The 27,548-nt window shown below is 39.0% G+C and overlaps 2 protein-coding genes across 5 annotated transcripts in view; one reads left to right on the plus strand and one right to left on the minus strand.

Moving 5' to 3' along the window:
- The first annotated feature begins 475 nt into the window (after positions 1-475).
- LOC125233999 lies at positions 476-5,724 on the plus strand. The gene is made up of 6 exons (XM_048140180.1): positions 476-614; positions 939-1,011; positions 1,345-1,476; positions 2,270-2,343; positions 3,005-3,112; positions 3,562-5,724. The coding sequence occupies exons 1-6, from the start codon at positions 589-591 to the stop codon at positions 3,707-3,709; spliced, it is 561 nt and encodes a 186-aa protein (XP_047996137.1). The 5' UTR covers positions 476-588; the 3' UTR covers positions 3,710-5,724.
- A 3,799-nt stretch (positions 5,725-9,523) lies between these two features.
- Positions 9,524-27,548, minus strand: part of LOC125233798 (acetylcholine receptor subunit beta-like 2) — a 57,425-nt gene continuing 39,400 nt past the window's right edge. For all 4 annotated transcript variants that reach the window (XM_048139908.1, XM_048139906.1, XM_048139907.1 and 1 more), the window contains one exon: positions 9,524-9,972. In XM_048139908.1, coding sequence (XP_047995865.1) covers positions 9,754-9,972 — 219 coding nt within the window. In that variant the 3' untranslated portion in view covers positions 9,524-9,753. The remainder of the gene's footprint in view (positions 9,973-27,548) is intronic.

Here is a 27,548-nt window from a genome sequence, read left to right on the forward strand (position 1 = left end):
CAGCACCCATAGTACAAACTTTCCTTGGGGCCTAAGTTGATCTGGGTAAGGTGTCCCCCAATATTTATTTATTTATAATATTGACAGATCGGTATCAGTGCCGAACTCACATTTTATTAGAAGCATTATTCGAATATAACAGTAAAACTAAATATTTGATTAAAAACAGAATCTCTCAATAAATATGTAGTTAAAGAATTTTATTAATCTCAAAATATTTAATAAGTATTCAGAACTACGGCAAGAAAAGTAAACATTAAAAATAGGCCTTTTAAAACATCACACTGTCCCAATTACAAAATTACAGAAAGGTTAAACAGTAAATATGAAACCAATCGAACCTAATTTGAAAGACAAACGGAACCCTGCTCCACATGTAGAGTAGACTGTCTCCATTTAACACCTCCTAGGTAAGTGCGCAGCGATCCACATACAAGACTAACAATACTAACATACAACACTAGAAGCTCCAAAACCTGTTGGTAGTGTTAGTGTCGTATATAGACAGTGTCAGTTATAGTCTAGTCTAAATTTGTGCGGCGTGAACTAAATACGTGTTGATTTAGGAATTTCGTTTTTGGTGGAAAAATGTGGCTTGAGGTGACTTTACTTTGGTAAGTTTTTGTTATCTTGACTTTTAATTTAACGTTTTCTGTGGTTTTTATGACATTCGTGAAATCAAACTTATTTAAACCACGTATTTTGAAAAAAAATACTATGATATTTTAAATCATTCAGAGTCAAATGGGAGTCAATCATCTCTGAAGAAAGAAAAATGAAAAAATCCACACCTTCGATCCATGTTTCAGTTTGGCTGGAGGTCACAGGTTCGAGTCCTGACGGGAGCGTGAATTTTCTTATTTTTCATTTAGTATAAAAATATTTCAATATCCTTTAAATTTCATCATGTAAACAAGGAAATTTATTTTATATTTCAGGAGTTTGATTTGCTATTGCACCGGCGACATCGAGAAGCGAGCTCTGATCTTCCCGCCAACAAGTCTTTATGGGGTGAGTTTTTACTTTCATAGTTTCTTGATGAAAAAGTACTCCTATCTTCTTGAAAAATAATTCTTAACTAAATAAAAATGTTATTTATATTCGCTTGGCGTTTTTCGATAACCAATTGCTTTCTTGTTTGTGGTCCGGAGGCAAAAATTTACTTGGCACAATACCTTAGGAGCCTATTTTAGATTTAAGCTTGTTAAGGAGTTGTAAATAAATAAAATATTATTTATTGGACCACTAACTCTAAATCTTTTCAAAAGGTGTATGCTGTGTTTAAGTTTCTAATTGTATTTTTTCTAATATAAATAAGTAAACTTACAAACCATTTGACTGCAGACATTTCTGGCGATCGCCGTGCCGATCGACATCCCGGACAAGAACGTGTTCGTGTCGTACAACTTCGAGGCCAACTACAGCCCCGTCACCAACATCACGCAGGTCGACGAGGTCATCTTCCCCAACTTACCCGTGAGCACTCTTTTATGATACAGGACAGGAGACAATTAATGATTTCTCCCCTAATTTACCTAATCCCCTATTTTACGAGAGAACTTCATGTGGCGCGAAATCCAATCGCAGATCTTTGCCGCCAACACATTTTTTTGATATCTATAGAATCGTCTTCTTCAACCTAAATAAATAAATAGTATTGGGGACACCTTACACAGATCAATTTAGCCCCAAACTAAGCAAAGCTTGTACTATGGGTGCTAAACGACGATATACATACTTAAATAGATAAATACATACTTTATATACATAGAAAACATCCATGACTCAGGAACAAATATCTGTGTTCATCACACAAATAAATGCCCTTACCGGTATTCGAACCCAGGATCGCGGCTTAGCAGGCAGGAACAAATATCTGTGCTCATCACACTTGTACTTGTACTTGTGGATTCGAATAACAATAACCATAAAAGATTCTTCGCCTGCAGTTTTATATTGTCTTGTGTTGTGTATTGATTTAATTTTTAATTATTGGTTTGGCCTAGTGCATAGTGACCCTGCCTGCTACGCACGCCGCGGTCCCGGGTTCGAATCCCGGTAAGGGCATTTATTTGTGTGATGAGCACAGATATTTGTTCCTGAGTCATGGATGTTTTCTATGTACATATATAAATCGTTGTCTGAGTTCCTTCAACACAAAGTCTTCTTGGGCTTACCGTAGGACTCAGTCGATCTGTGTAAGAGTGTCCTATATAATATTTATTTATTTATAATAATATTTATAAGTTATTTCTAATTATTTTTGCAGGAAATCAGCCGCAGACATAGCCGAAGCATCACCAGAGAATTAGCTTACACAGTGTTGGAAGCAAGATTCAGGGAGTGAGTTCACTTGCTATGTTTAATAGTAATCATTATTAGTTTCACCTGTAGCCATTTCAATCACAGTATCAGTATTTTCAGTCCTTCATTTTACAAAACAAAAATGATATTCTGGTATACGCCTTTAACATAAAACTTTTACACCAATATCTCTATTGGTGTAAAAGTTTTATGTTGTGTTGTTGTGTTGTTACTGAAAATTGTTATCTGGCTTGGTATCTATGGTCTCCCATAGATACCAAGCCAGATAACAATTTTCACAACTCCGTCGGTGCTATTCTTATTGTATAGGTCAAAGTGCTATGAAATTATGATATTTACTTAACTCCTGTCCATGCAGGGCTATCAAAGTTGCTTTGAACTTAGCTTTTTACGATCATCTGACCATATCCGTGTGAATTTACGATGCCTAAGAAGATTTTACTCGTAATCTTTTACTTGCCCGCATTTTTTCCACTTGAGATCGGTGCAGCATGTCTTTCTCTTCGAATACCGATTCGCCCTTACTTTTTCTGCTCCGGGTGTAACCTTCAGTCTTCCTTTCTTCTTCTTCCTACCCTTATACCATGTTGTCCCTACTTACTACCCTTGTCCCGTGGGGAATCACTATTTTTTTATCCTTCTCTTCTTGTTTTACTGAGCTACCGAGTTGAACTTCCAGGCACGGCATGAAGGGCAAGGAATGCATGCTGCGCAACATCTGCGAGGCTGCCGAGACGCCGCTGCACCACAACGGGCTGCTGGGACACATCATGCACATCATTTTCACGTAAGCATGGGTTATTTATATTTTATTCCTTTAAACGCTCCATGTCATAACTACAAATCAAATTCGAAGACCCTGGGCACAAAGGAGCTAAACCTTTGCGCCCAGGAAAATAAAAAGTCTGAAAATTATTTTGACAGTCAGAGACGCGCTGTACTCTATCTGCTAGAAGGACAACGACGACTTTTGAAGTGTTTTTTGCCTCCAAATATTTATCTGCAAATTCCGCAACAATATTCTGCTCAGTGTAAAATTTTTGTTTGCCTTGCTACCCTATCAACTTAGCAATTTGTAACATACAATACAAAATAATAAATATCCCAAAAGCATCCAAGGCTCAATGTTCAAGGTCTCTTTTGTTTTTAAAACGTACAATTTGCTTTGACTGTCACCAAATGTTCTTCGCCTACATAATTATTTTTGTGCTATTACACACACATTACCTGTTCCAGGCCATCCACGTCCCGTGAGGAAGGTCTCTCGTATGAGTACTACCAAGCTGAGCTGGACGGGCAGCGCCAGGACTGCGACAAGTACCTGGACCTCTGCCCCTTCAGCGTGTTCGACGTCATCACCAGGCTCGTGGAGTACCCACACTGACATTCTACACTAGGGTCTTACCACACCAATTGATCGATTATCAACCTAAATAGAAACTCTTCTTCTTTGTCGTATCTGACGTTCGCGCGGCGGTGACATACTCTCGCGGCAATCATGTGCTAACCCTGCTGGCTGAGAGACGTGACGACATCATCAAAATGAGACTCTCCATTTGCACCCAACGTGTGCTGGGTTTCTTCGGCCATCTGAGCAGGCACCGCATAGTCTAGAGAAGCTCACAATCACGGGACGCATGGCAAGGAAGCGAAGACGTGGAAATATGGGCACAGGTTGGGCAGACAGAATAACGTCTGTGACAAAGACCACATTGCAGGCCAGCATGCACCGGTGGAAATAGAAACTAGAGACAGGCAAATATATGGCAACGATTTTAATAGAATTAAGGATTGAGTATAAAAATCACAATTTCATCAAAGACGTTTCAAATAACATTTGGACGTGCGAGGCTTTCAAAATCGTTGTCAACATGGACTGACTTCATCTTCCAGACATATTATTATAATGACACCGATCTAATGGTGTGTTAAAAAACTAATCAAAGTTAAAATCAAGACTGTGGTGATGTGGTGATACAGTCCTCCATCTGAACTTAAATCTTAACAATTAAATTATTGATATTAGTATTACTTTTTGTTTGTCATTTGTAAATAAATACACTTACAGTTTGTGAGAATTCAAAAGGGCATTCGGTTTTTGAGTGAAATCAGACTGACGTAGTCGCAAAATTTACACTAAAGTAGTGTAGGTACTTAGTAGTAGTTTTCGTCCCATATTATAGCTCTAAAATTTTAAAGTCCTTTTAGAAGCCCTCACACTGTACTAATTAAAATCGTAATATTAAAAAAAATCCTTGTTAAAAATTAATGGAAATAAGTTTCTGTTAACGTTTAATGACGAAATGAAATGTATATTTTAATTTCTGTATAATTTTATTGTGTGCATATCTTTTAACCCGAAAGTATTTCACATAATATATTATTATGTGTTACAGTAGCTACTAAATTTAAGTAGGTACGAAGTACTTAAATTACTAAGATATCAAATATTTAACAAAGTAACTTCACAGCCATCAAAGTAATTCTTATAAGTTAAAAACTTACAAAAGCAATTCGATACTTACGAAAGTTAAATAATACATACATCCCTATCCAGAAATAATGTACCGCCAAAACTGCTCAAAATAGGAAGACTTAAAATGTATTTTTTTTTCAAAGTACTTTAGATATTATTCCTTTCATAAACATTTACTAAAATTGACAAGCCGATGTAAATAATTTCTCCCTTTCCAGCATACTAATACGTAGGACAGAGACACGCGATCAATCAAAGCGCTTATTAACTTTAGTAAACGTGTACGAATACGAATAAGGGGGTTCGTAAGTGTCAGGTAAATCACATTTTAAAGTTGTCCCTACTCACCCCATTTGACGGTAGGTATCTGCGTACACTAACTCTGACGTCGAGACTTGTTAGTGTAGGCATAACAAAATACCTACGTATTTCTATTCAAAATTCTTACAATTAGGTATCATAATGACACTATGGTGTTGCAGGCAGGGTGCGTGACGTAGGTCAGCCACAAAATGCAAACATCCACTTTCTCCAATAAATATTATAATGTCTATAAATACGTTTACAACACAGAAGGAATATCCAAAGTTCAGAAGATAGAAACACAGAAGGTAACAGTACGGAAGATATTTAGAAATATAAAATACAGCGTAAACAAAGGCAAAGCGATAGCGATCGTAATGCGTCTAGCGGTCATAAGCGACATGCGTTTCGCGTCAGTATCGTGCATAGACTGAGGTGGGGCGCGGCGCTTGCCGGCCGGTACTGGACGCATCGAAACCGGGCGCCGCGAACAAAGAACTGCTATCGCGGTGCGCGTTTGCATAGCACACAACGACCTGTTGGTACGGCAAATTATTGACGGACGATACATAAACTTAACGTGTATATTATAAATATGTAAATGTAATATAATATTGTGTTTGTTTGTTTAGCCTTCAAGCGGGCGCGCGGCCATTTATAATGGCAGCGGTCGCGCGTAACCTTAAAGACCGATGGGATATTTTAGCGATTTAAAACACAAATTAATTAATACTTATTTATTTTTTTATACATAGATACATTTATGATGCTATACGGACTCAATATGTTTAAAAAAACTGAAACTTGGATAAAAACTACTTAACAATAAAATTAAATTACATGGGCACTGGGCACTTTGGATTTTCTTCCAATTAGAAAGTAACTTTGGCTACACAACACCTCTAAATAAAATTCTATAAAAATATCTTTGTCCGTCATCAAGCCGCAGTAATAAAAAGGAAATAAGTAAAAATAACAAATTAATTAGGCTTTACGAGATCAAATAATGCACATGCACATCAAAATGTTTATCAACCTAGGTCTAGTTTTCTTCAGAATCAGTTAGTTTTTTCGTCAAGATAACATTGCAAATTTGCAAATAAATGTCGCGTGAGGCATGGTCTGCATAAAGTCTTGCTTGGATTGCCGCTTTTTTTTTGGAGGGCACAGTTCACACCTTTACAACATTATCTTCTTGTTCGATTTGCGCCAGTATTGCACTATCACATAACGGCCGATGAGTCATTTTTATAAGAAAAAACACTAGTACACACTTTTTTTCTTTTTTAACCGACTTCAAAAAAGGAGGAGGTTCTCAATTCGACTGAATGTTTTTTTTTTTTTTTATTTTATTTTTTATTTTTTTTTTGTATGTATGTTACTCGATATCTCCGAGAATCGTGGACCGATTTTCAAAATTTTTTTTTTGATCGAACCGGTATAACCCCGAGATGGTCCCATTGGCACCAAGTCAGGGTCTGATGATGGGATCCTGGAGAAATCGAGGGAACTCTTCAAATGTTATAGGCACATGTAATGTTTTTAGTCTATTTTTCAAAGGTACACCAGTATTTACGTCTGATGGTAATAATTTTATGTGGCTGAGCTGATGATGGAAGGTCAACTCCTCAATGGTTAGGAGTTTAAGGATAATTCTTTCACTACTGTACATGTATTCGGACTGATACATATAATATCACTAGGAACCACTAAAAATCAACTGAGCTGATGATGGAAGGTCAACTCCTCAATGGTTAGGAGTTAAAGGATAATTCTTTCACTACTGTACATGTATTCGGACTGATACATATAATATCACTAGGAACCACTAAAAATCAACAAATAAATAAACTTTTTAACAAAAAATAAAACCGCCTTCAAAAATAAGCGCGTTACAAAACACGGAGAAACTAAAAAGCCAAAAATAATAAACCTTTCAATTCAGATTTCTTATCGTATTGCAATAAGCTAAACATCCAAATTATAAACAAATCAATTATTTTTGGAGTCGGTACCAGCCTGTGTATGGTTGGGTGGGGCAAACAGGCAATAGCAAGGCGACGAACAGGTCTGGTACCGACTACAAAAATAATTGATTTGTTTATAATTTGGATGTTTTTAGTTGGTTAGATTCACTAATGCAGGTCGTATGCAGCATTCAGGTCGTAGATTAACTTACTTTCGATTCGATTACAAGCTTTATTGAATGATATTGCAAACAAGAATACCTCGCGTTGTGCGTCGCGCGTCGCCTTTTAAACGACTGGCGCGTGGCGTTCTTCCGACGTCTGCGCCGACATTAAAACAATTACAAATTGTGCCCCACGGGGGGTTCCAGGAAGGGACGTAAGCAGTTTATTGCCTCCCGGACCACCAGGTTGAATTCCTAAAATGTTGAAATCCCGAAATGTTGACTTTCCCAGAATGTTGATTTTTTTCAGTTTCGCAAAATGTTGAATTCTTATAACGTTGAAATATTAAAAAGTTGAATTCTCAAAATGTATACTTTCAACATTTCGGGATTTCAACATTTTAGGAACTCAAGTTTATATTCCTGGAATCTTTTTTTAACATGGGTATTTTTTAATATGATTTTTACTCAGAATCGCGAGCTTTTTGGTCCTAATAGGAGAAAAAAATTGTCATGTGTCAAGATTTCCAGACATTTTTGGGATTGTCCATCCCATTACCGATATAGCTATGAAAAAATGGTAAACGGAATGGAAAACAAATCTTGGGACAGTTCCTTTCTCCTATCAGGCTATCAGGATTAAAAGAGTCCACGATTCTTTGAACAAATCACATAAAAATTACCAAATAAACCAAATACCGTTTAACACTAAAGACCTACTTAATCTTTCTGGTTGGTTGACTGTTGGTTGACCATTGGTTGACTGGTAGAGAATGTTTCAAAGCATTAAGTTCGCCATTTATACTTCTGTATGCCCTGAGATAATTTCGACATACAGAAATACTCGGGTAATTTCGAAAGGGGAATCTTGATATGATGGAAATAATGGTGATTTTATGTGACTTTCGAAATTAGACGACGTTCGAAATTACCCCAATGCACCCTACTTCAACAGCCGACAAGGTCAATACCCTGATGAACTACGAAATGTTTTCACTTGTATCGCACTTAGGGTCATTAGTAACCCTATCAGCTGTTAAAGTATCACTCGGGACCTTTGCTACACCCTGTAGGTACCTACCGCAAATTCAATCTTATGGAAATTCAACATTTTAGGGTTCACCATACCGCAAAATCAACTTTCTGCAAATTCAACATTTTAGGATTCAACAAGCTGCAAATTCAACTTTATGCAATTTGGACATAAAAAGAACTCAACAAAATGCAAATTCAACATTTTAACATTCAACATCCTGCAAATTCAACTTTTTGCAAATCCAACATTTTAGGAATTCAACTTGGTGGTCCTGGAGGGTTTATTGTAAGAACAATTAAACTAAAAAAAGCTATTAGGAATAGGAAGTTCATGCCATAAAAAGTAACGATACTTGGAACAAAAATGTGTTATGTGCGGTCAATTGGACACCACGCGCCCGCTTAAAGGTTAGTGATGTAAGTCAATGTATATAAAATGTATATAAATAAATATGTGTATATATTAATGATTTTATTTTATTATAAGTGTAAATATGTTATTAATGTAAGTTTAGGTGTAAGTGGGAAAGTAGCCCACAACACTAATGACATAATTGCATACAATTTTGTTTTTATTGTATTATAAAACCTGGAAATCAATGTATTCCAGCATTATAGTTATTAGTAGTTACAAATTAATGCTATATTTTTAAAGAATAATTATTGTTAGCTTTAGTTTTAGATTTGATCCTAATATTGTGTCTCTTACGGAATTCTTATAACATGTCTAATTTATTTTTTCTACTTAAATAAAACAAAGTACTTATGTACTTTTCAACAATATAATGAATAAAGTTCACAATTATCAAATATATAAAACGAAATAATCAAACATATTTAAGCCTTTTCTACGGAGCAGCGTAGGACGTCCACCCACAAGATGGACAGACGACCTTATAAAGGTCGCCGGCAGACGCTGGTATACAGGGTGTCCCAAGACCATGGGACATGAAGGAAAAGTACCTAAAATATCACAGATAGGATATATTGCTGAAAGAAGACTTTATTTTATTTTTAAAACTTGGTAAAACTGCATTCAAGATTTTTAATTTTTTTTTGAAAAATGTATGGACAAATTTTAAGGCTAAGCAGTATGCCATGTAAAATGTTAAAATTCATGGTCTTCCTTTTATCTCCGACACTATGTTATTTAGAGAAAGATATTTTTTATGATGAAGCCTATCGATCGGTATGACAAAATTACAGGATGTTTTTTTTTCTCGTGTGGTTTAACCATATAATTATTTAAAAATCTATGAATGCAGTTTTACTTAGTTTTAAAAATAAAATAAAGTCTTCTTTTAGGAAAATACCCTATCTACGATATTTAAGGTACTTTCCGTTCATGTCCCATAGTCTTGGTACACCCTGTATATGGAGGTCCAAAAGGGAGGCCTATGTTCATCAGACGACGTCCTAGAGTTGACATGATAAATACATAACCTAGAAAGGAAGGTTACATTTCATGAATGCCCAGTACAATTTAACTGACAATGCCAATAGTCTCGACCCCCTTGGGGTAGAAGAAGTTGGTCTTCCGCATGGGGATGGAGGAGAGCTGCTGGTCGACGGGCACGCGCGTGTCGTACAGCGACGGCGACTGGAAGATGATGCCGAACGTGCCCACGAAGCACGCGATCGTGAACAGCCACAGGAAGAACCGGTCCAGCACCATCGACATGAACTTCCAGTCTTCCACCACCTGCCGGCAAGGGGGGCGGTTAGTCAAAATAGAACTGCTGTTTCAAATCATGTGTGCTCTATATTTTGCCACGCGGATCCTGGGAACCATGGGGGTCATGAACCTACTTAATTGCAAATAAGGTCGGATTGTCATCATTTGCAATTAAGTAAGTTAATTTATTTTAATTACTTAAATGTTTGATTGCTTTTTGTATTTATGTACACTGAATAAATAAGTAACAATTTAGTGCAGACAATTATTAACGAATTGTGATTCATATTGCCCGTTCGTTAATTTGATTGGTAGTAAGTATATAATATTACGCTTCGAGGCGCCTTTGATACCTTCAAATGAATCTATTAGGTTTTCAGTTATCTCAACTCAATGTACTAAGGACTCAAGTGCCTCTTATATTTCATTATCTCTCGTTTGGTAAAGAGGATAGTGAAGAAAACGTTGTATTCCAAACGCTTAGCAACCATTGCAACAAAAATGAACAAGTACACTACATCTGAGTGCAAAACATTGTTGTCACCTCTGAGATTTTGTCTCACGCATCAGTAATATTTTAAAAAGTCAACAAAAACCCACATAAAACTCACAGCTACACAATTTTGAGTCCTTCAGGCACCAAAACAGCAGTAGCAAGTTTCATAAACTTGTGACGTCTATAGTGATTTTTTAACTGTGTTGGACTCTTTAAGTTTGTGGAGAGAAAAGTAGTCATCAAATGTATCTAGTTGATAACAGGGATCACACGGCAAATGGTTCTTTTAAACCAGATCTCGGTAAGGACATAAAATATCCGAATAGGCCAGGGAACTCGGTTGTGACACTTGTGACGCAAGCTAAATTGAAATTCGATATACCGAGGCACCGCACCGCACCGGCGGAGATCTCGTAACCGAAGCGATTGTGGTTAGCCTTCACAAGGTCTTTGCTAATTGAGCTTTTTGATCTTCAAAATATGCGTTTAAAAATGGACCGTTTACCAGAGTATCTAGTTGGGATCGTTATTGGTTCTTTTCTTTTCGATCAACTTTCAAAATTTATTTCAGCTTGAGTTGCTTAAAATTAATAAATACATTCGAAACGATAAATTACAACATGACCAAAGGTTGAGTAAATATTTTCGAGATATGAATAGTATCAATTACCGCACAAGTGCAGTAAAATATAGCGCCAATTGACAAGTTGGTCGTGACCTTTAAGACAATCGCAGAATCATTCAATTTTATTGATGAGTTGCTGATATACATAGGTACATGAGACATTTGGGTGTTTGAAAGGTGTGATTGTTTTAACCCTTTGTTTGGACGTTTTTGAACACTGGCTCCTGAAAAGAAGCGCGGCAGAGCATTCAAACATAAAATTGGTAACAAAAATGATGTCAAACACTTCATATTAATTTCACCCCGAATCACCGTCTCAATTTCCCCGTCGCCTTCTTTATTCAAACAATCTCCAACGTGACCTCGCGGCCGGAGCGCGGAGCACCGTGAAATGACTCTCCGCGCCGCGGTTAAGGATTACGAGTATGTCCGGTGGCCGAGTGGCTTGCTAGCGGAGACTGATACTGTTAGTTCGCGGATTGTGCAAGGTACTAAAAGCTAGTACTTTTATGATGGAAAACTTAATAAAGAAATCAGTACCTATATTGTATAGTTTTTGACGCTGAATTAAAGATTATTTCAAATTAAGTATATTTACTTAAACATTTTTACAAGAAATAGTTTACCCCAAAATGAATTTGACAAAAGATGGTCTTAAAACACTAATTACAGTAATTACCCCACTATTTCGGACCAATATGTTCTATAATTGAAACCGAAGACTTGAATCACACACATATTTAGGTTTTCTGTGCTCAGAATCACTTGCAGATAATGATGATAAGAAAAACCCAAAATTTTATTAAAAGGGATGCAGAGGAGATGAGTCCATACGATCGCCACACAATCGAAGCCGCGGGCACTCGTTGGTTACATAGATGATTTCAGGTTTGCGTGTTGGCCCTGAGCCACCAAACTTCCATATAGGATCAATTTATGTAAACTTGCTTCAAAGTAGGTACGCACTGCAGGGCAAATGAATTCTACTATACGTTGACCTAAACTGTAAGAATTGCTGTGAGTCATTGGGGGTCTAACTTAAATTGGTTTGGAGCCCACGAGCATTGGTCAAAGAATTAGTATGGCGTATGGCATGAGAACTGCTACGAGTACCAAATCGCTACTTTTCAAACAGCGTTTCAAATTCAACTATTTTACTTTGGACATGAATATTAAATTCCAAATGAATGTAAATAAACTTTTTAATGCATTTTAGCTCCTGGTAACTTATATAAAAAGGCAGTATTACATTAATGGTTAAGTACGTCCATTTCAAATCAAAGTTTAAATGATGTGTATTGATTCATTTGATCTTTTAATTATTTTGGTTTAAGGTTATGATTTTCCCATGTTTAGGTAGCTACCTAATACATGGAGCGATTATCTCGTACCCTACCTACAAATTACCCTTTGATAAAGCCGTCTAAACAATTCCGCAACACGCCTATCTCAAACACAACAGCACTCAGGGTTGCCAGGAGGTCGGGATTCGGCGAGAATCTCCCGATTCTCACCCTTTCCTCTCAACTCCTGATAAAATTAAAACTTTCTTGAAATCAACAAGCGAAGCATGCACACACACACACACACACACACACACACACACCTTTGGACCGGAATACCTTTGAAACTACTAGAAAATTGTGCAATTTAAAAAAACATAATATTTATAACACTTATTTAAACGATTGTTTCACGATAATTACACATTGGAGGTTAGTTTATTTAATATTTATAATTTATTATAATACCATATTTTATATTGTCAACGCGTGGAGATATCGAGTTAAGAGGATACGGTAGCGAAAATGCTAAAATAGAAAGGAGCCCCCCTTTCAACTTGGGAATTTTAGTTAAATATACAAGTGTTATTAACTAGATTTATCGAAAAAAAATTGTCCATTAAGAACAACTCAGTCAAAAGATATTTCAAAAAAAATCTTTAAAATCGAGGTTCCGCTCTCGACTCTTTCCTCCTTCAAAACTTAATCAATCGGAACGAAATTTGAGAATCTGAATAACAATGAAATAATCTATGTCGGACCGTTTAGCTTTTTTGGTTAATTGTTACCAATCTTGAGTATCACACCTTTTTTTGCGCCACAATGAAAAAGGCCGTTTTTGGAAATTTTTGATTGGCTCTAGAATCTTTAAAAAAGCAGAATATCAAAAAAATCAAAACGGTCCGACACAGATAAAAATAATAACAATCTGTGTTGAAAAACTCATTGCTCTATATTCAAAAACCAGGGAGGAAATAGTCGAGAGCGTTTGTATGGAGAATTGACCCCTACAGTATCGTCTTAAAAATTCGTCAATTTTATTTTATTTTCCCGACGAAACTCTGAAAATCCCGAAAACTTGACATGTTTGTCCCAACACTGGGTTAATTCTGGCAACCCTAGCACGCACGATCAAAGAGACAATCAGCCCCATTCTCCCCCGGAAATTACTCTCGTCATTAGCCCAGGTCTTTGTACGCCGGATGTAAAAAATAGCCTTTAAAAACTTTGAACAGGCTCAATTAAACTAGCTTTGTAAACAAAGATTGCCTTCTTAACATAATTGGGTATTTCTTTGGAAAGTTTCAAAGGCTTAGAAACAAGACTAGGTACTTTATGATTTGAATTAGGAGGGGAGTAGACGCAGACGGCTTCTCTTCACAAAGACTGGCTCCATTTTCCTAGTGGATATTGTTATAATAGAAAACATGTTTAAATAAAATGGATGTAATATATTACCAAATTACCAAAGTTTATGAACAAAACAATATAAATGAACCATAGGGGTATAATTTTTATATTATTTTGTTTATTGCAGAGTCTGTGAGGGAAGAAATGCTTCGTAAGGGAACCTTTTTAAAGAAAGAAAGAAATAAAAAATATTTATTTGTTATTATTGTTATTAAAAACATCGGTACAACACAGTACATAAAAAAACAAGTGAACCGGTATACCAAATAGGATGCCGCTCTGCGTCGACCGTGTCTAAGAGACATGGCACTGATTTTCAGGGCAGCCATATTAAAACTAAACTTAAAACTAAAACAAGATAAACAAGGAACACACAGAACTAAAACAGAGAGAGAAGCAAAATGACGTATATTTTAGAACTGAAAATTAGAAGCATGGCTCAAGCAGCGTGATTTATTGAATTGAATAGAATCATTTATTTCAGGTATCCGTATTGTACCTACCCATATTTGTATTGGTAACATTTTTTTTTCTTAAAGAAGAATGTTAATGTAGGTACATATTAAATTAATTTAAAGTTAAATAATAACAAATAAATTAAAAATTAACAATATTAATTTATAAATAATGTACTAAATTATTTTCAGTGATGGTATCCAGAAGAAATCGATAGGTTTGTATGAGAAAGCCACCGCGCTGTTCCTCCGATTTCGCTTATAATGTTATTAATTAAATTTATTCTTGTAATTTTAAGTATTACCATTAGAAGTACGTAGAAGTAAGCCTATTAATTTTCGAAATACCTTATTGTACTTTCAGTTTTAAGCATCTTATGTAAGTATTTAGATTTTTTAATTAATATTATTGTTGAAGGACCTGCGGATACGAAGTTCCTAACGAACTATTGTAATAAAATAAAACAAAACGGAAAATAAAATTATGGAGATTGATGGGGAGCCAAACTCACCGATGTTGTCGTCTCGAGAGTTTATCGGGTGGCCACCCTTGCAAAGCTTGGTTCTCTCTTTCCTTGCACTGCACACTCGCGAATCGTTCTATTATAATATAATTAATTAATAACTTAATTCGTTGCGGATATTTTTATTCACCATTGACAACGACTTTCTTTTTGCGGATTGACACTTGACGTATTTTATATTTTTTAAGAAGTTTGGCAAAGAGGCGGGTGACATGACAATTAAAAATGAGGTTGAACCTATCATAAGGAAGAGCGAGCGAGATGGACGATATGAATGATAATGAATGAAAAGGGCGCGAACATTTCTCCCCGGCTTTAAAGGGTTCCTTTAAAGGAAAGAAGTACTAAATAAATAATGACCCTTTTCTTCGAGTAAAATAATAGCGAAAAAAAATAATATCATTCTAACATAATACCCATTCCATTACTGGTTAGGCAAAGGACACAACCGCACGACAGGACGGACGAAACTTCCTTTACTTGTCCTGACAGTAACAACGCGGGTTGAGCCGTCCTTTGAAGGATGCACTGCGTCTACAACACCCAATGGCCATGAGAATGGCGGCGCATTATCTACTTTAATGACGACTACTGTGCCAATTGCGATGGGAACTGATGGCGTTGTCCATTTAGCTCGAGATTGCAACTGATGCAGATACTCTGCTCGCCATCGTTGCCAGAAAGACTGCACTATCCTATCTAGGAGGGCATGTCGTTCACGTAAGTTACCTGACTCGACCAATGGAGTAGGTAACGACAACAGTGGAGCAGTATGGAGAAAATGAGCAGGAGTAAGAGCTGATGGCTCAGCGGGGTCACTGCTCAAGGCTGTTAGAGGCCGGGAATTAACGAGCGCTTCTATCTGAGCAAGCGTCGTTAGAAGTTCTTCGTACGTCAGTATTTGCGTACCGATCACCTTGAAAAGGTGATTTTTTACTATTTTCACCATAGACTCCCATGCGCCTCCAAAATGAGCAGAAGCAGGAGGGATGAACTTCCAATCAATGCGGTTCTCCGCTAGTTCCATCTCTATAAGTGGACGATGAGCATCCAAGAACTTGTAGAGGTCACGCATATAAGAATTGGCGCCAACGAAATTGGTTCCATTGTCCGAATACATGCATTGGACGGGACCACGGCGTGCCAAAAAGCGCTTTAATGCAGCCATGAAGTTGGCGGTACTCAATTCCGTCGCTATCTCAATGTGAAGACAGCGCGTAGTGAGGCAAGTGAAAATACATAACCAAGCCTTGCGACTCTTCACTCCTCTGCCACGAGTAGGCGTATATTGCAGAGGGCCTGCATAATCACACCCTGTATGTGTAAACGGTTTATCCACTTGATTCACGCGACAGCCCGGTAAGTCTGCCATGAGCGGAAAAGACGATTGTGGATTCGCTCTGAAACAAGTGTTGCATTTGGCAATGCGGTCGCGAATGACACGACGAGCCGACAGAATCCAATACTGAAGCCTAAGTATAGTCATCATTGACTCGGGACCAGCATGCAAATGCTTTCTGTGAACGTAGTCAACGATCATATTGACTACATGATCACGTCGCGGGAGCACAATTGGGTGCTTCTGAGAATACTGCAAGTCTGTATTTGTCAACCTGCCTCCAACACGAATTAGACCGTCTTTGTCTAAGAACGGTTTGAGCTTTTGTAAAGCAGGTGAGCAATATTTCTTGCTCTTAATTTTCTCAATATCGTCACAAAAATGTTCGTTTTGCAACGATAAGAGAATTTTGCCTTCAGCAAACTCTAAGTCGGATCGGGTAAGGGCCGTGGGGAGCGGTTTCGGATTAAGGATGCGGTACACGTATACGACGATGCGCAGTAATCGAGACCACGACGATATCCGCTGCGCGAGGGAATAAAGTGGTGACTCTGACTCTGACACATCCGTAGTAGTAGCGTGTGCAAGAGGCTTAAGCTCCGGCACTTCTCCGATGGACTCTCGATCGAGCTCCCTTAAAGGCCATTCTGATGGATGCTTGGATGCCCAAGCCGGTCCTGTAAACCACAAAGGATGATCCACAAGCTTAGCAGGCGTCAGGCCACGCGACAAGCAATCCGCGGGATTTTCTAAGCCCGCCACATGATGGAAGCAGCTGGCCGGTACAGCTTCAATTATCTTAACAACGCGATTGGCAACGAATGTTTGCCAGCGGTGTGGTGATGACTGAATCCAGCAGAGCGCAACTTTCGAGTCAGTAAAGGCGTAGATCTCGTTAATGTTGTAACGGGGCTCGAAATTATCTTGCACCTTCCGCATGAGCTTTGCCAGGAGGACAGCAGCACACAGCTCTAATCTCGCTACAGAGACTGTCTTCAAGGGAGAGACCTTCGACTTGGAACACACCAATCGAACTGTCACTTCATTCCCGTTTATGACCTGAAGATAAACTACACCTCCATATGCCCGCTCGGAAGCATCACCGAAGCCTAAGAGGTTTATAGTACAACCTTGTACTACCCCGAGATGACGCGGTATATGAATTTCATTCAATTTTGGCAACTCAGAACAAAATCGTTCCCATAAATTTACAATATGGGTCGGGGGAGTCTCATCCCAGTCGCATTTGATCAACCAAAGCTCCTGTATGAGGAGTTTTGCGTAAAGGACAACTGGAGCTACTAAGCCGACGTTATCCCATAGGCGAGCCACTGCAGACAAGATTGTCCTTTTAGTGCACGTTGGATCTGGCTCTGTCACCTTGAAATGGAAATAATCGCCAGATTTATTCCAACACAAGCCAAGGACCTTTTGCGAGACTCCTGGGTCTATTTCCAAGTCTACGGAAGCCCTATGAGAAGCAGGTATCTCACGTAGCACGGTCTCTGAGTTGCAGGTCCATTTGACAAGATCAAATTGACCGCATTTGAATAGGTCAATAAGCTCCTTAGCCGCAGCGATAGCAACAGATTCATCCTGCTGTTGCGAATCATCTGACATAATGCTGAAGCATACGTCATCCATGTATGTGCAGGACGATGCGATCGCTGCTGCCATTGGAAACTTATGTCCATCGTCTGCAATCATCTGGCGAACGACGCGGAGCGCGTGATATGGGCTCGACTTCATACCAAAACACACACGGTTAAATTCGTATGTCGAAATGGGATCTGCCGGGCGGAATCTATATAAGATTCGTTGAAACTGGCGGTCCGATTCGCGAACACCAATCTGTAAAAACATTTGGCGACAATCGGCTGAAAGCGCTATTTTGAATAAGCGAAAGTTCAAGAGGATTGAAAATAAATCCCCTTGAAGATTGGGCCCTGAGTGCAAGACATCATTCAGCGACAGGCCTGTAGTTGTCTTGCTACTCGAGTCCAGGACCATACGAACTTTGGTAGTGGTCTTATCCTCACGCACGACAGCATGATGAGGAATTATGTATGCGAGGGCTGAAGAGGTGTTCGCGTTGAGAGAGTTAGTCACGTCCGATATATAACCCTGACTGACGTATTCACGAATTATATCGTCATAGGCGGCACGTAACACACTCGATGACTCTAGCTTTCTTTCAAGACAAAGAAAGCGCCTCTTAGCAGCCGAATGCGACTCTCCGAGCTTGAACACGTCATCTCGGAAAGGCAATGCCACAGTATATCTACCACTAGCGTCGCGCGTAGTGGTGGCGCGGAAATATTCCTCGCATTCAAAGTCATCCTGGCTTTGAGCGGGCGGAGCGGATACTTCCTCAAGTTCCCAGAACTTTTTGAGGAGGTGGTCCATGGAATCCACGGAAGTACAACAAGCTGAAGTATATTTACGCGGTGGCTGTAAAGCAGGCACCGAACCCATTAAAATATACCCCAGTACCGTCTGTATAGCTGGTGGCATATAGTCCACTTCGCTTTTGACGATGTGCGGCAGCAGCAAATGTGGAAATATAGTTGCACCCACCAGTACATCAATGGCGACGGGCGTATCCAACGTGTCGTCAGCTAGAGGGAGACCATGAACATGTGTCAGTGCTGACATGTCCACGGGCACTGACGGCAGGTCGTCGGTGATGCGATCGACCACCAAACTCGAAACGTCGAAGTTGACATTATCGTCGAATCGCGAAAATACTTTTACGTTTGCGTTCCCCTTAATAATTTTCTTGGTTTTTCCAATGCCAAATACAGAGCTTGGTTTCCTATCAAAAGTTAAACCTAAGCGCCTACAACATTCTTCAGTAATGAAGTTACTTTGTGACGCGGTGTCAAGCAGACATTTGATAACCTGCGTTTCACCCTTACTGTCGCGAACGATGACCTTTGCGGTGGACAGCAAAACCGTGTCACACGAAGATGCTGAGTCTTGATTTGACATTTTATTGTTAGAGGCAGCAAGTGCTTGCGTCACGATAGACGTGTTACAGGACGTGCCTTCCGGCGGCGAGGATGTTTTAGTAGCTGCGTTGCTCGTAGATGCATTTGACTCATCAGAGGTCGTAGCTTTTTCATCCTTGTTCTTGTCAAAATGCAACAGAGTATGATGCTTTTGATGACAAACTCGACACTTCACCTCGGAATTGCACTCGCGGGTGCGGTGTTTAATGCTTAAGCAGTTAATACATGCTTTAAGCTCTTTAGCGCGTTTGAAGCGATCAGAAGACGTTAAGTCGTTGAAAGAAGGACATTTGAATAAATGTTCATGGACAATATTGTCACAAATACATTTAGTAGTGCTCGCGCAAGCAACGTAGCTTTGTAGTTTAGGTGCGGCACTACGCGGTTGAATCGACTTAACACCTTTTTCGCGCGATGGATTTACGGCGGCGGAGACGGCGGTACATGGTTGCGAGTTTTGATAAATCCTAAACTGACTTTTCATGAAATCTGACAGATCGCGAAATGTAGGCAACTTCGTATTTCGATGCAGCATCTCAAATGCTCGAAGAGTTTCCTGGTCTAACTTCTTTAAAGCTATATGCATAAGCATAAAATCGCTTAAATCATCCAGCTTAAGCGATTTAAGCGCATTCGCAGCTGTCACAAACTTATCAATGAATGTCTGGAAGTTAGACGAGGAAGCGGGACCATTAATCTTCAAATTGAGCATTTGATCCATGTAAGTCGAGGCAAGAGTGCGCTTATCTTGAAATCTGTCAAGTAGACTATCTAGAATAAGCTGATAATTGTCAGCGCTCGGAGTTATGCCTGCAAAGACGGCTTGAGCTTTTGGTGACAATTTCCCAATTAAATAAAACAGCTTCTCCTCGTCGGTAAGTGACAGATTGTCGTGCACTCTCGATTTAAAACTAGCGTAGAACAGCGGCCAGTTACGTATGTCTCCATCAAACGCTACCAGTTCCATCGTTGGCAAAGAAGGTCTAGCTCTCTCCACCGATAAAGGCGGCGAAGAGGCCGGCGGTGCGGCTGGTTGCAGTCGCTTGACCACTCTCCTGATGCGGCAGTACAAATCTTCAAAGGCTATGAGCGGCTGATAGTTAGGGACAGCAGCCGTCTTAGTCCTCAGTAGCGTGCGGTTGTACTCATTTACCACTTCTTTGAACTCCGTCCGAAGTTCGTCAATAGTGTCAGCAGCGTCAAGAAAACTTTCGCGACTCACTGCATCTGTATCGGCAACTAGCGACTTTTTATAAATACCCTGGACGAGTTCAAAGAAGACGTTGCGTTTTGTTTCAAGCATTGACAACTCGTCTTCATAACACCAGCTGTCAACGCTTTCGGCTTTTGTTTCTTTTGCCATTTTGCAGGAGACGGGTTAAATATGCGGTAAATCAATTTATGTTCCTATGAAAGGATAAACTCTTATAAACGTATACCAAAAATGCGGGTGCGGTTAATAATATATATTAAGGTAAATAATTTATAAGGGCGGAGCGACGAATAAAGTTATACACGTATAAATAAATACCTAAACTGCGGGAGCGAGTAAGTAAGAATAATTTAGGTAATATTTATACGGGCGGTGCGGGAGGAGAACGATTCGCAATGAATGTATGAGGAGAAAATAGGGGAACAGGGAAGAGAATCAGGTTCGAAGACCAGAAATGTTGAAGGACCTGCGGATACGAAGTTCCTAACGAACTATTGTAATAAAATAAAACAAAACGGAAAATAAAATTATGGAGATTGATGGGGAGCCAAACTCACCGATGTTGTCGTCTCGAGAGTTTATCGGGTGGCCACCCTTGCAAAGCTTGGTTCTCTCTTTCCTTGCACTGCACACTCGCGAATCGTTCTATTATAATATAATTAATTAATAACTTAATTCGTTGCGGATATTTTTATTCACCATTGACAACGACTTTCTTTTTGCGGATTGACACTTGACGTATTTTATATTTTTTAAGAAGTTTGGCAAAGAGGCGGGTGACATGACAATTAAAAATGAGGTTGAACCTATCATAAGGAAGAGCGAGCGAGATGGACGATATGAATGATAATGAATGAAAAGGGCGCGAACAATTATTATATAAGTATGAATGCAGAAAGTAAAAAATAAAATGTGAGTCAGGGTAAAAATATGAAATGTGAGTTTAATATTTCATTATTTGGTACGCAGAAGAAAACGGCCGAAAATTGTCAAACATTCCCAAACGGGGTAGGCACAAGAAACTGCTCAAGTTTCAGTGTCATTCTTGGCAATTAAGTGGTTAAAATAAAACTAAATCGTGATATTGCAATGACTGGTTGCCAACCCATCGCCCTCACAGCAATGAAACATATCCAACAGTCGGTTTCTACGACATCCACGGGAGGAAAGGGGTGGTGAAAGTGTTAACTCGTCACCACACATCAGGCACAGTAACACTACCTGTGTTGTGATCCCCTTTATCAACAACATAGTGTTGTTCAAACTTAGCGAAACGTCGCAATCGGTTGCAAGCTTGGGGTGTCAGCTATGAGGCAAAGTATGTCGCTCTCTCATAGGTCTGTTTAGCCACCAAAAGCGATGTTTTTCGGACATTGCACGTCTGAAATAGACGCTAAGGCCAGTAGTAGTAGTAGTATTGTTCGATAGATAATATTTGAAAGGATTCCCTTTATCAACGATATAATAACGATAGTATTTCCACTCTGCAGTAATGCTAATGTAGGTTGAATCTGAACATGGACTTACTGTTAGACGGCTTGCAAGCCCATTCGTAATTACATTCCGACTAGCTATCCCTCTGTGAGGCAAACGGCGCTCTGGTTCTGACGGAACATCAGCGCGGCGGCGTGCGTTCATGTTGTGTGCTCCTCGCATCCACTCAACCAAAATGCTTAGGCTTGTACACACAATTGAAAACTAAACACAGTACTTAAGTAAGTAGGTATATGCGTATTCGAGCAGCAACATCAAAAATATAAAATATAGCTATAGTAGTATCTACTTACATAGGTACGTATTGTGGCATATTAGCGTGATTTTTTTAAAAAGAGTTTAATCATCTACGAATGAACGCGAGTAGCATATGTATAAAATCTATGAACTCGCAAATACCTGTGGCAATCCATAATTCCATACTAATATTATAAATGGGAAAGTGTGTGTGTCTGTTTGTTTGTCCGTCTTTCACGGCAAAACGGAGCGACGAATTGACGTGATTATTTAAGAGGAGATAGTTGAAGGGATGGAGAGTGACATAGGTTACTTCTTGTCTCTTTCTAACGCGAGCGAAGCCGCGGGAAAAAGCTAGTTATATCATAAAGAAATAATTATCTTTATAACACAATACATGTTTATATAAGCTATCGTTCCTTGTAAATTTCCTCAGAAATTCATCAAGCCCTTGGAAAAGCAGTATAACCAAACTACATTCTGCTAAAATGCAGCCGCCGCGCCGCGCCGCCGAGATAACTGGCTGCATGTCGCACATAAACTGCACAACCCGCGGCGTCGACATCCTCGTGTGAAACAATATAAACTGGAATTTACGTTACAATGTGCCTGTATCTACAATGGCTGAATCTCCATAGCTGCCGGCCTGGCCGAAAAGCCAGTCTGGCTCTGTCGCGCTACAGGAGAGCGATAGGGAGAGCTAGCTTACAAAGCATTATCGGTCTTGACGTTGGCTAGGGACCCGGACGAGTTGAACGTATGCCATGTGCATGAATCCCAGTAGATATAACTCAGCTCGTGTTTCCGAAATTGATGGAACGTGTAAAGGTTGAATGCCTTTTTTTACAGCATTTTAGCACTGTAATTAGAGGGACTTCCGCAGTGAATACATAATTTAAATCACACTTGCTCAATAAGTGTTTTGCCGTAAGGAAGGATGGATATTCTTGTACCAAAATTATTATTAGGTATTCCTTTTATATATTGTTTATTGTAAGTGTGATGAAAAACATTGTTTGTTACTCGGGGAGTAAGAATATTGCAATTATAGCAAAATCGAATCTTTAAATCATTCTGGCAAGACGTCGCGCCCTCACTATACTCTCGTTTTACCATAATATTCAATTTAAATGCACTATTTTGCTGTTTCAACAATGCCACCTATAATTTATTAATTACCAACTACCCTTTGTCAACAGTGGCCTGTTTCAATGACAACGACATTGTCGCCCGGCGGTGACTGACATCATTCATTGTCTGTCCAACAAGTAAATATTGCCGATATGAGTACCAAGTTGCTTATCGACCCAGAAATGGGCACATTTTCAGTATCAAGCGAATGTCAACGTGGCGAAACAGGCCATTGCATTCTCTGAATAGCTTCTATAGATGAACAAATTTACCCAATATCAACAATAACTTATTTTTGTTATCATGCAGAAACATTTTTGAACATACGCCACCCTAAGTGCATTTTCACATTATCCGATCCGATATCGGATGCAGGACCGATATCCCATACATTTAAGCCGCCATCTTTGGTTTTTGCCTTTGAAATCCTTCCGACATCCGATATCGGATCGGATAATGTGAAACCGCACTAAGGCGTTTAAGAATTGAATAAAGACATGGACAAATTAGCACACATCCATCAGGCCTCATGACTCAGGTGGTCAGAGAGAGGAGCTGGACCGGTGTTCCAGGTGGTCGCAGGTTCGAGTCTGAATTTTCTTTACTTTATAAATAAAAACCAATAACTTTTTTGTCTACCACTTTATCACCGAAACGATAAATAGGTAGCGCTTCCAACTTATTCCTCGCCGTCGCGATAGCGGAGCATCATTTATAACGAGCCAAACAAAAATGGATCATTTTTAAACTGTCGATGCTCTGTAATCTGTTCAGTATTGATAGTAGGCGTGGAGGCCTATTTCAAGTGCTAAATTCTCGATTTGATTTGTTTTTAATATTTGTCTTGTGCAAGTAATATCTAACGATCTGCAAGGTCCAAATCAAGTCAAATCAAATAGGTCTTTAGTTTGACGACGCATTTTGCAGCGACTGGCGGGAGCATGCAGCAAACCGCTATGACGAGAAAAAATGGAGTGACCTTTGCCTATCAGAGGGACACAAAATTACAAGGAAACAACGAACCCACAACCATTTTAGAGTCTCGGGTTTCCATGGTCGACGGTGATCGCTTACCATCAGGCGATGCGATTTCTGGTTTCCCTCCTACCTCATGAAAAATTATGTTCATGGCAAATCAAACTGAAATTTGTAAATTCGAGTAGGCCTTCTGGGCTTCAAAAGCCGAGTTATTGCTGAAGAGATGGATCAAGATTAGACGGACAGTACAATTGTGCGTTCAAAGTGAGTTATATCCGCTTTTTGTACAGAAGTTCCATCACACTGTGATCTATGGTCCTTTTGTGTAGAACTCGGCAAGTTCTTGCAATACCTATTAAAAAGGAATTCAATACTTTATAGCAAATAGCAAAATTAAAATAATTAAATTTAAAAAAACTCTAAAACTTTAACAGAAGGGTGCCAGCCACATACAAAGTAGACTGAACAAAATCTTGGCTAGCCCTCTTTGGACTGGTCATTCTATTAAGCAACCAGTGTTAGGGCCAGAACACTTTATCATCCGTGTTAATTTATAAACAGAAAATAAATATTTGTAAACAGACACAGAAAATAAAATTAGGACAGTTATTGTAAATTGCTAAATATTATATGAATTGATTTACAAGTAGCAATTTTGTAAATCGCATTGCCGGTCTACATTAAAAAGTAGGTATCCCAGATCATTATGACCTACTTGTTACCACGAATTCAAACAAATGAAGAAGATAACTAACTCCAAACAGTCGGTGTTAGCTCCGTCAGCATTCGGCGCACGTCTCTCCCTCAGATAACCGCACTTCATTTTTGGAGCGGCGATAAATGGGCCCCGCGGGGCGAATACATTTTAAACCAAGGATTAAACAACCAATCTATTTTGCGGGTTCGTTTTGGAGATTGATTTTGTAGTTGGCGCTGTCATGGCGGATTACGAGATGATGGAGGCGCGTTTTAAAATCTGTGACCGCGCTGGATGCGGCGCGGCCTCACTTTTATAATGGTTTTGATTACTTTAAGTTGACTATAATCATGATCCTTTTCATTTACAAACTTCCTTTTGATTTTGTACTGACTGTGTGATCTAGATATTTAGATTCAACTATAATAGTTTGAAATTTTGAGAGAAATTCGTTGTTTTTCTTACACGGAGAGTATCTGTATGTATTTTCCTGACATCACATTGACGATCTGTTATTACAGTCTGTGTCATGATGTCATTCGCGATTTTTTCAACGCAGATTTTTTAAAGCTCTAGCTTTCTAGCGCTCTAAAAATAGGATTGCCAGAAATCATTCAATCCTTTTTACTTCACATTATATCTGCGTATAGCTTTATCAGAAACAAGTCGAAGAAAAAGAGCTAAAATCTGTGCTAAAACCCCGTGTGTCAACATCCTGTAATGAACTCAATTGCTCACGCTTTCGGCCTGCCTACACTCCGCTGCGCAAAACGACTAAGACGCTCCTCTGAGACTTACACCCGTATTCCCGATGCATACTAGGATCTAGCGACTTACGTTACATTTTAATGCAAGTGTGCAGAGTACGTCACAAAGTGTCTGTGTTTCTTTTAATTCCATACAAGAGACCGCCGTAAATCCCTGTCGGGTTTGTGTCGGCAGTAGAAAAGAAGAGTACACCTAAACAACGAAGGATGGATTGTGTGAAAGAGGAGGAGGCAAAGAAAGAAGTAAATCAGCACTCACTGAGACGATGGAAGATAGAAGAGAATATAAGAGAAAGACACATAACGTATGATAAGGGGAGAAGGAAGAAGAAGAAAAAAGCGCAAAAAGTGTTGTTTAACAGTCGCAAGAGTTCTTTTACTCATTTACTTGCTACGGTGTGTGTATGGGAAGGGACTTATCTCCAAGGCAAAGATGCAACTTCGTTTTCTTTACCCCAGTGTGCAAAAATTAATGTTTTCCACACTGTTACCAGAAAAAAAAATTAGTCAATGGAGAATATCATCATCCTCCTTGCGTTATCCCGGCATTTGCCACGGCTCATGGGAGCCTGGGGTCCGCTTTAACAACTAATCCCAAGATTTGGCGTTGGCACCAGTTTTACGAAAGTCAATGGAGAATACCATTGAAATTTCAATTGTTCGTTAATCATTAATCCACCTAAAGTAAGAATACCATACTTTATCTTCCTCGGGGTAGCAACAGCACAAGGATTCCCTACAAACGCTAGTCCCTTCTTTACGCCACAAGACAAGTGATTCTGTTTCCCCGGCACACGAGCGGTCGGAACAGCGAGATCCTTGGGGACCAGAATCGATGACTAGCAATTTAAATGTGCTGATTCTAAGCCCTGATGTAACGGCAGTAATTAGTTCGATGAAGTCGTGCCACAGATCCCTTACTTAGATCTAGCATTAATATCTATGCTGCTTTTGTTATCAAAGCACGAGAGCCCATTTTCTATTGGGACCGTGCGCAACGACAACGCCACGTGACAGGTGACCATTATGGACAATATTGTCGCCGCTGTCAAGCGAGAAGCAAGTAAACATTGTGAAAAAAATTATGAAATCTTGTGGTTTTTTACTATATTAGACAATTTTGGACGGTGGTGGTTATAACATTATCGCCAATGATATTAAAATTATAGTTTTCAGTGAGAAATTAACAAACTGGTGACTAAAACGGGGTTTCGTGCCATCACTCACGAAATCATTTTCCAACCAGAGACGATGAATAAAGGCAAGAAATTGGTGCTAAGTAGCTGGTCATTTTCTACAGATTGAAGACATTATTTATTCCACCATTTGTACTTGTGTGCAATAAAGTGTAAATAAATCATTGGCTTTTGAAATTTTTGATCAGTTCACTGCTATGCTATGTCATTTTCATAGGCTAACTGTAGGTATTATAAATATCATTTACAGGGTACAGGGTTTATTGTAAAATAAAAACAAACTCCATTACATTACAAAAACTTGTTTCATTTACTTGAAAATATTGGAAGTTTACCAGATATCACATCAAATAAATGTAATCATGCATGAATGCGATGAAATAAGTTCTCAGTAATTTTATTTAAAATGTGATAAGCCTTCAGTGGATGGTCTGCTTCTGCTTCTATTGCTGCTCCTTCGTCCCATCGAAACCTCGATATTTACGCATTTCGATTTGTACACAGGAGCACACACATGAGGAAACAACTCAAATGATTTTGGAACATAACTGGGATTGGCTTCCATATTGGCTTCTCTACCTCCAATCAAGTTCGCACTACAAATTCACCGTAAATTCAATTCAATACTTGTATCAAATGATTACGCACTTTAAGTAAAACTTCAGAGGTCATCACTTTTCTTCTTACGGCAATTGTCCACTTAAACGGTGGTTTCGTTTCCACCACGGTCTTGGAAATTGCTATAAT

Source organism: Leguminivora glycinivorella, chromosome 15 (assembly GCF_023078275.1).
Source record: "Leguminivora glycinivorella isolate SPB_JAAS2020 chromosome 15, LegGlyc_1.1, whole genome shotgun sequence".
Taxonomy (NCBI): Eukaryota; Metazoa; Arthropoda; class Insecta; order Lepidoptera; family Tortricidae; genus Leguminivora; species Leguminivora glycinivorella.

What these genes read in the sequence shown, in the direction of transcription:
- LOC125233999 (XM_048140180.1), top strand. Translation starts at nt 589, where the DNA reads ATGTGGCTTGAGGTGACTTTACTTTG. An exon ending in TCATCTTCCCCAACTTACCC is followed by an intron (nt 1,477 to 2,269) that starts GTGAGCACTCTT and finishes TTATTTTTGCAG; the next exon opens with GAAATCAGCCGCAGACATAG. An exon ending in ATCATGCACATCATTTTCAC is followed by an intron (nt 3,113 to 3,561) that starts GTAAGCATGGGT and finishes TACCTGTTCCAG; the next exon opens with GCCATCCACGTCCCGTGAGG.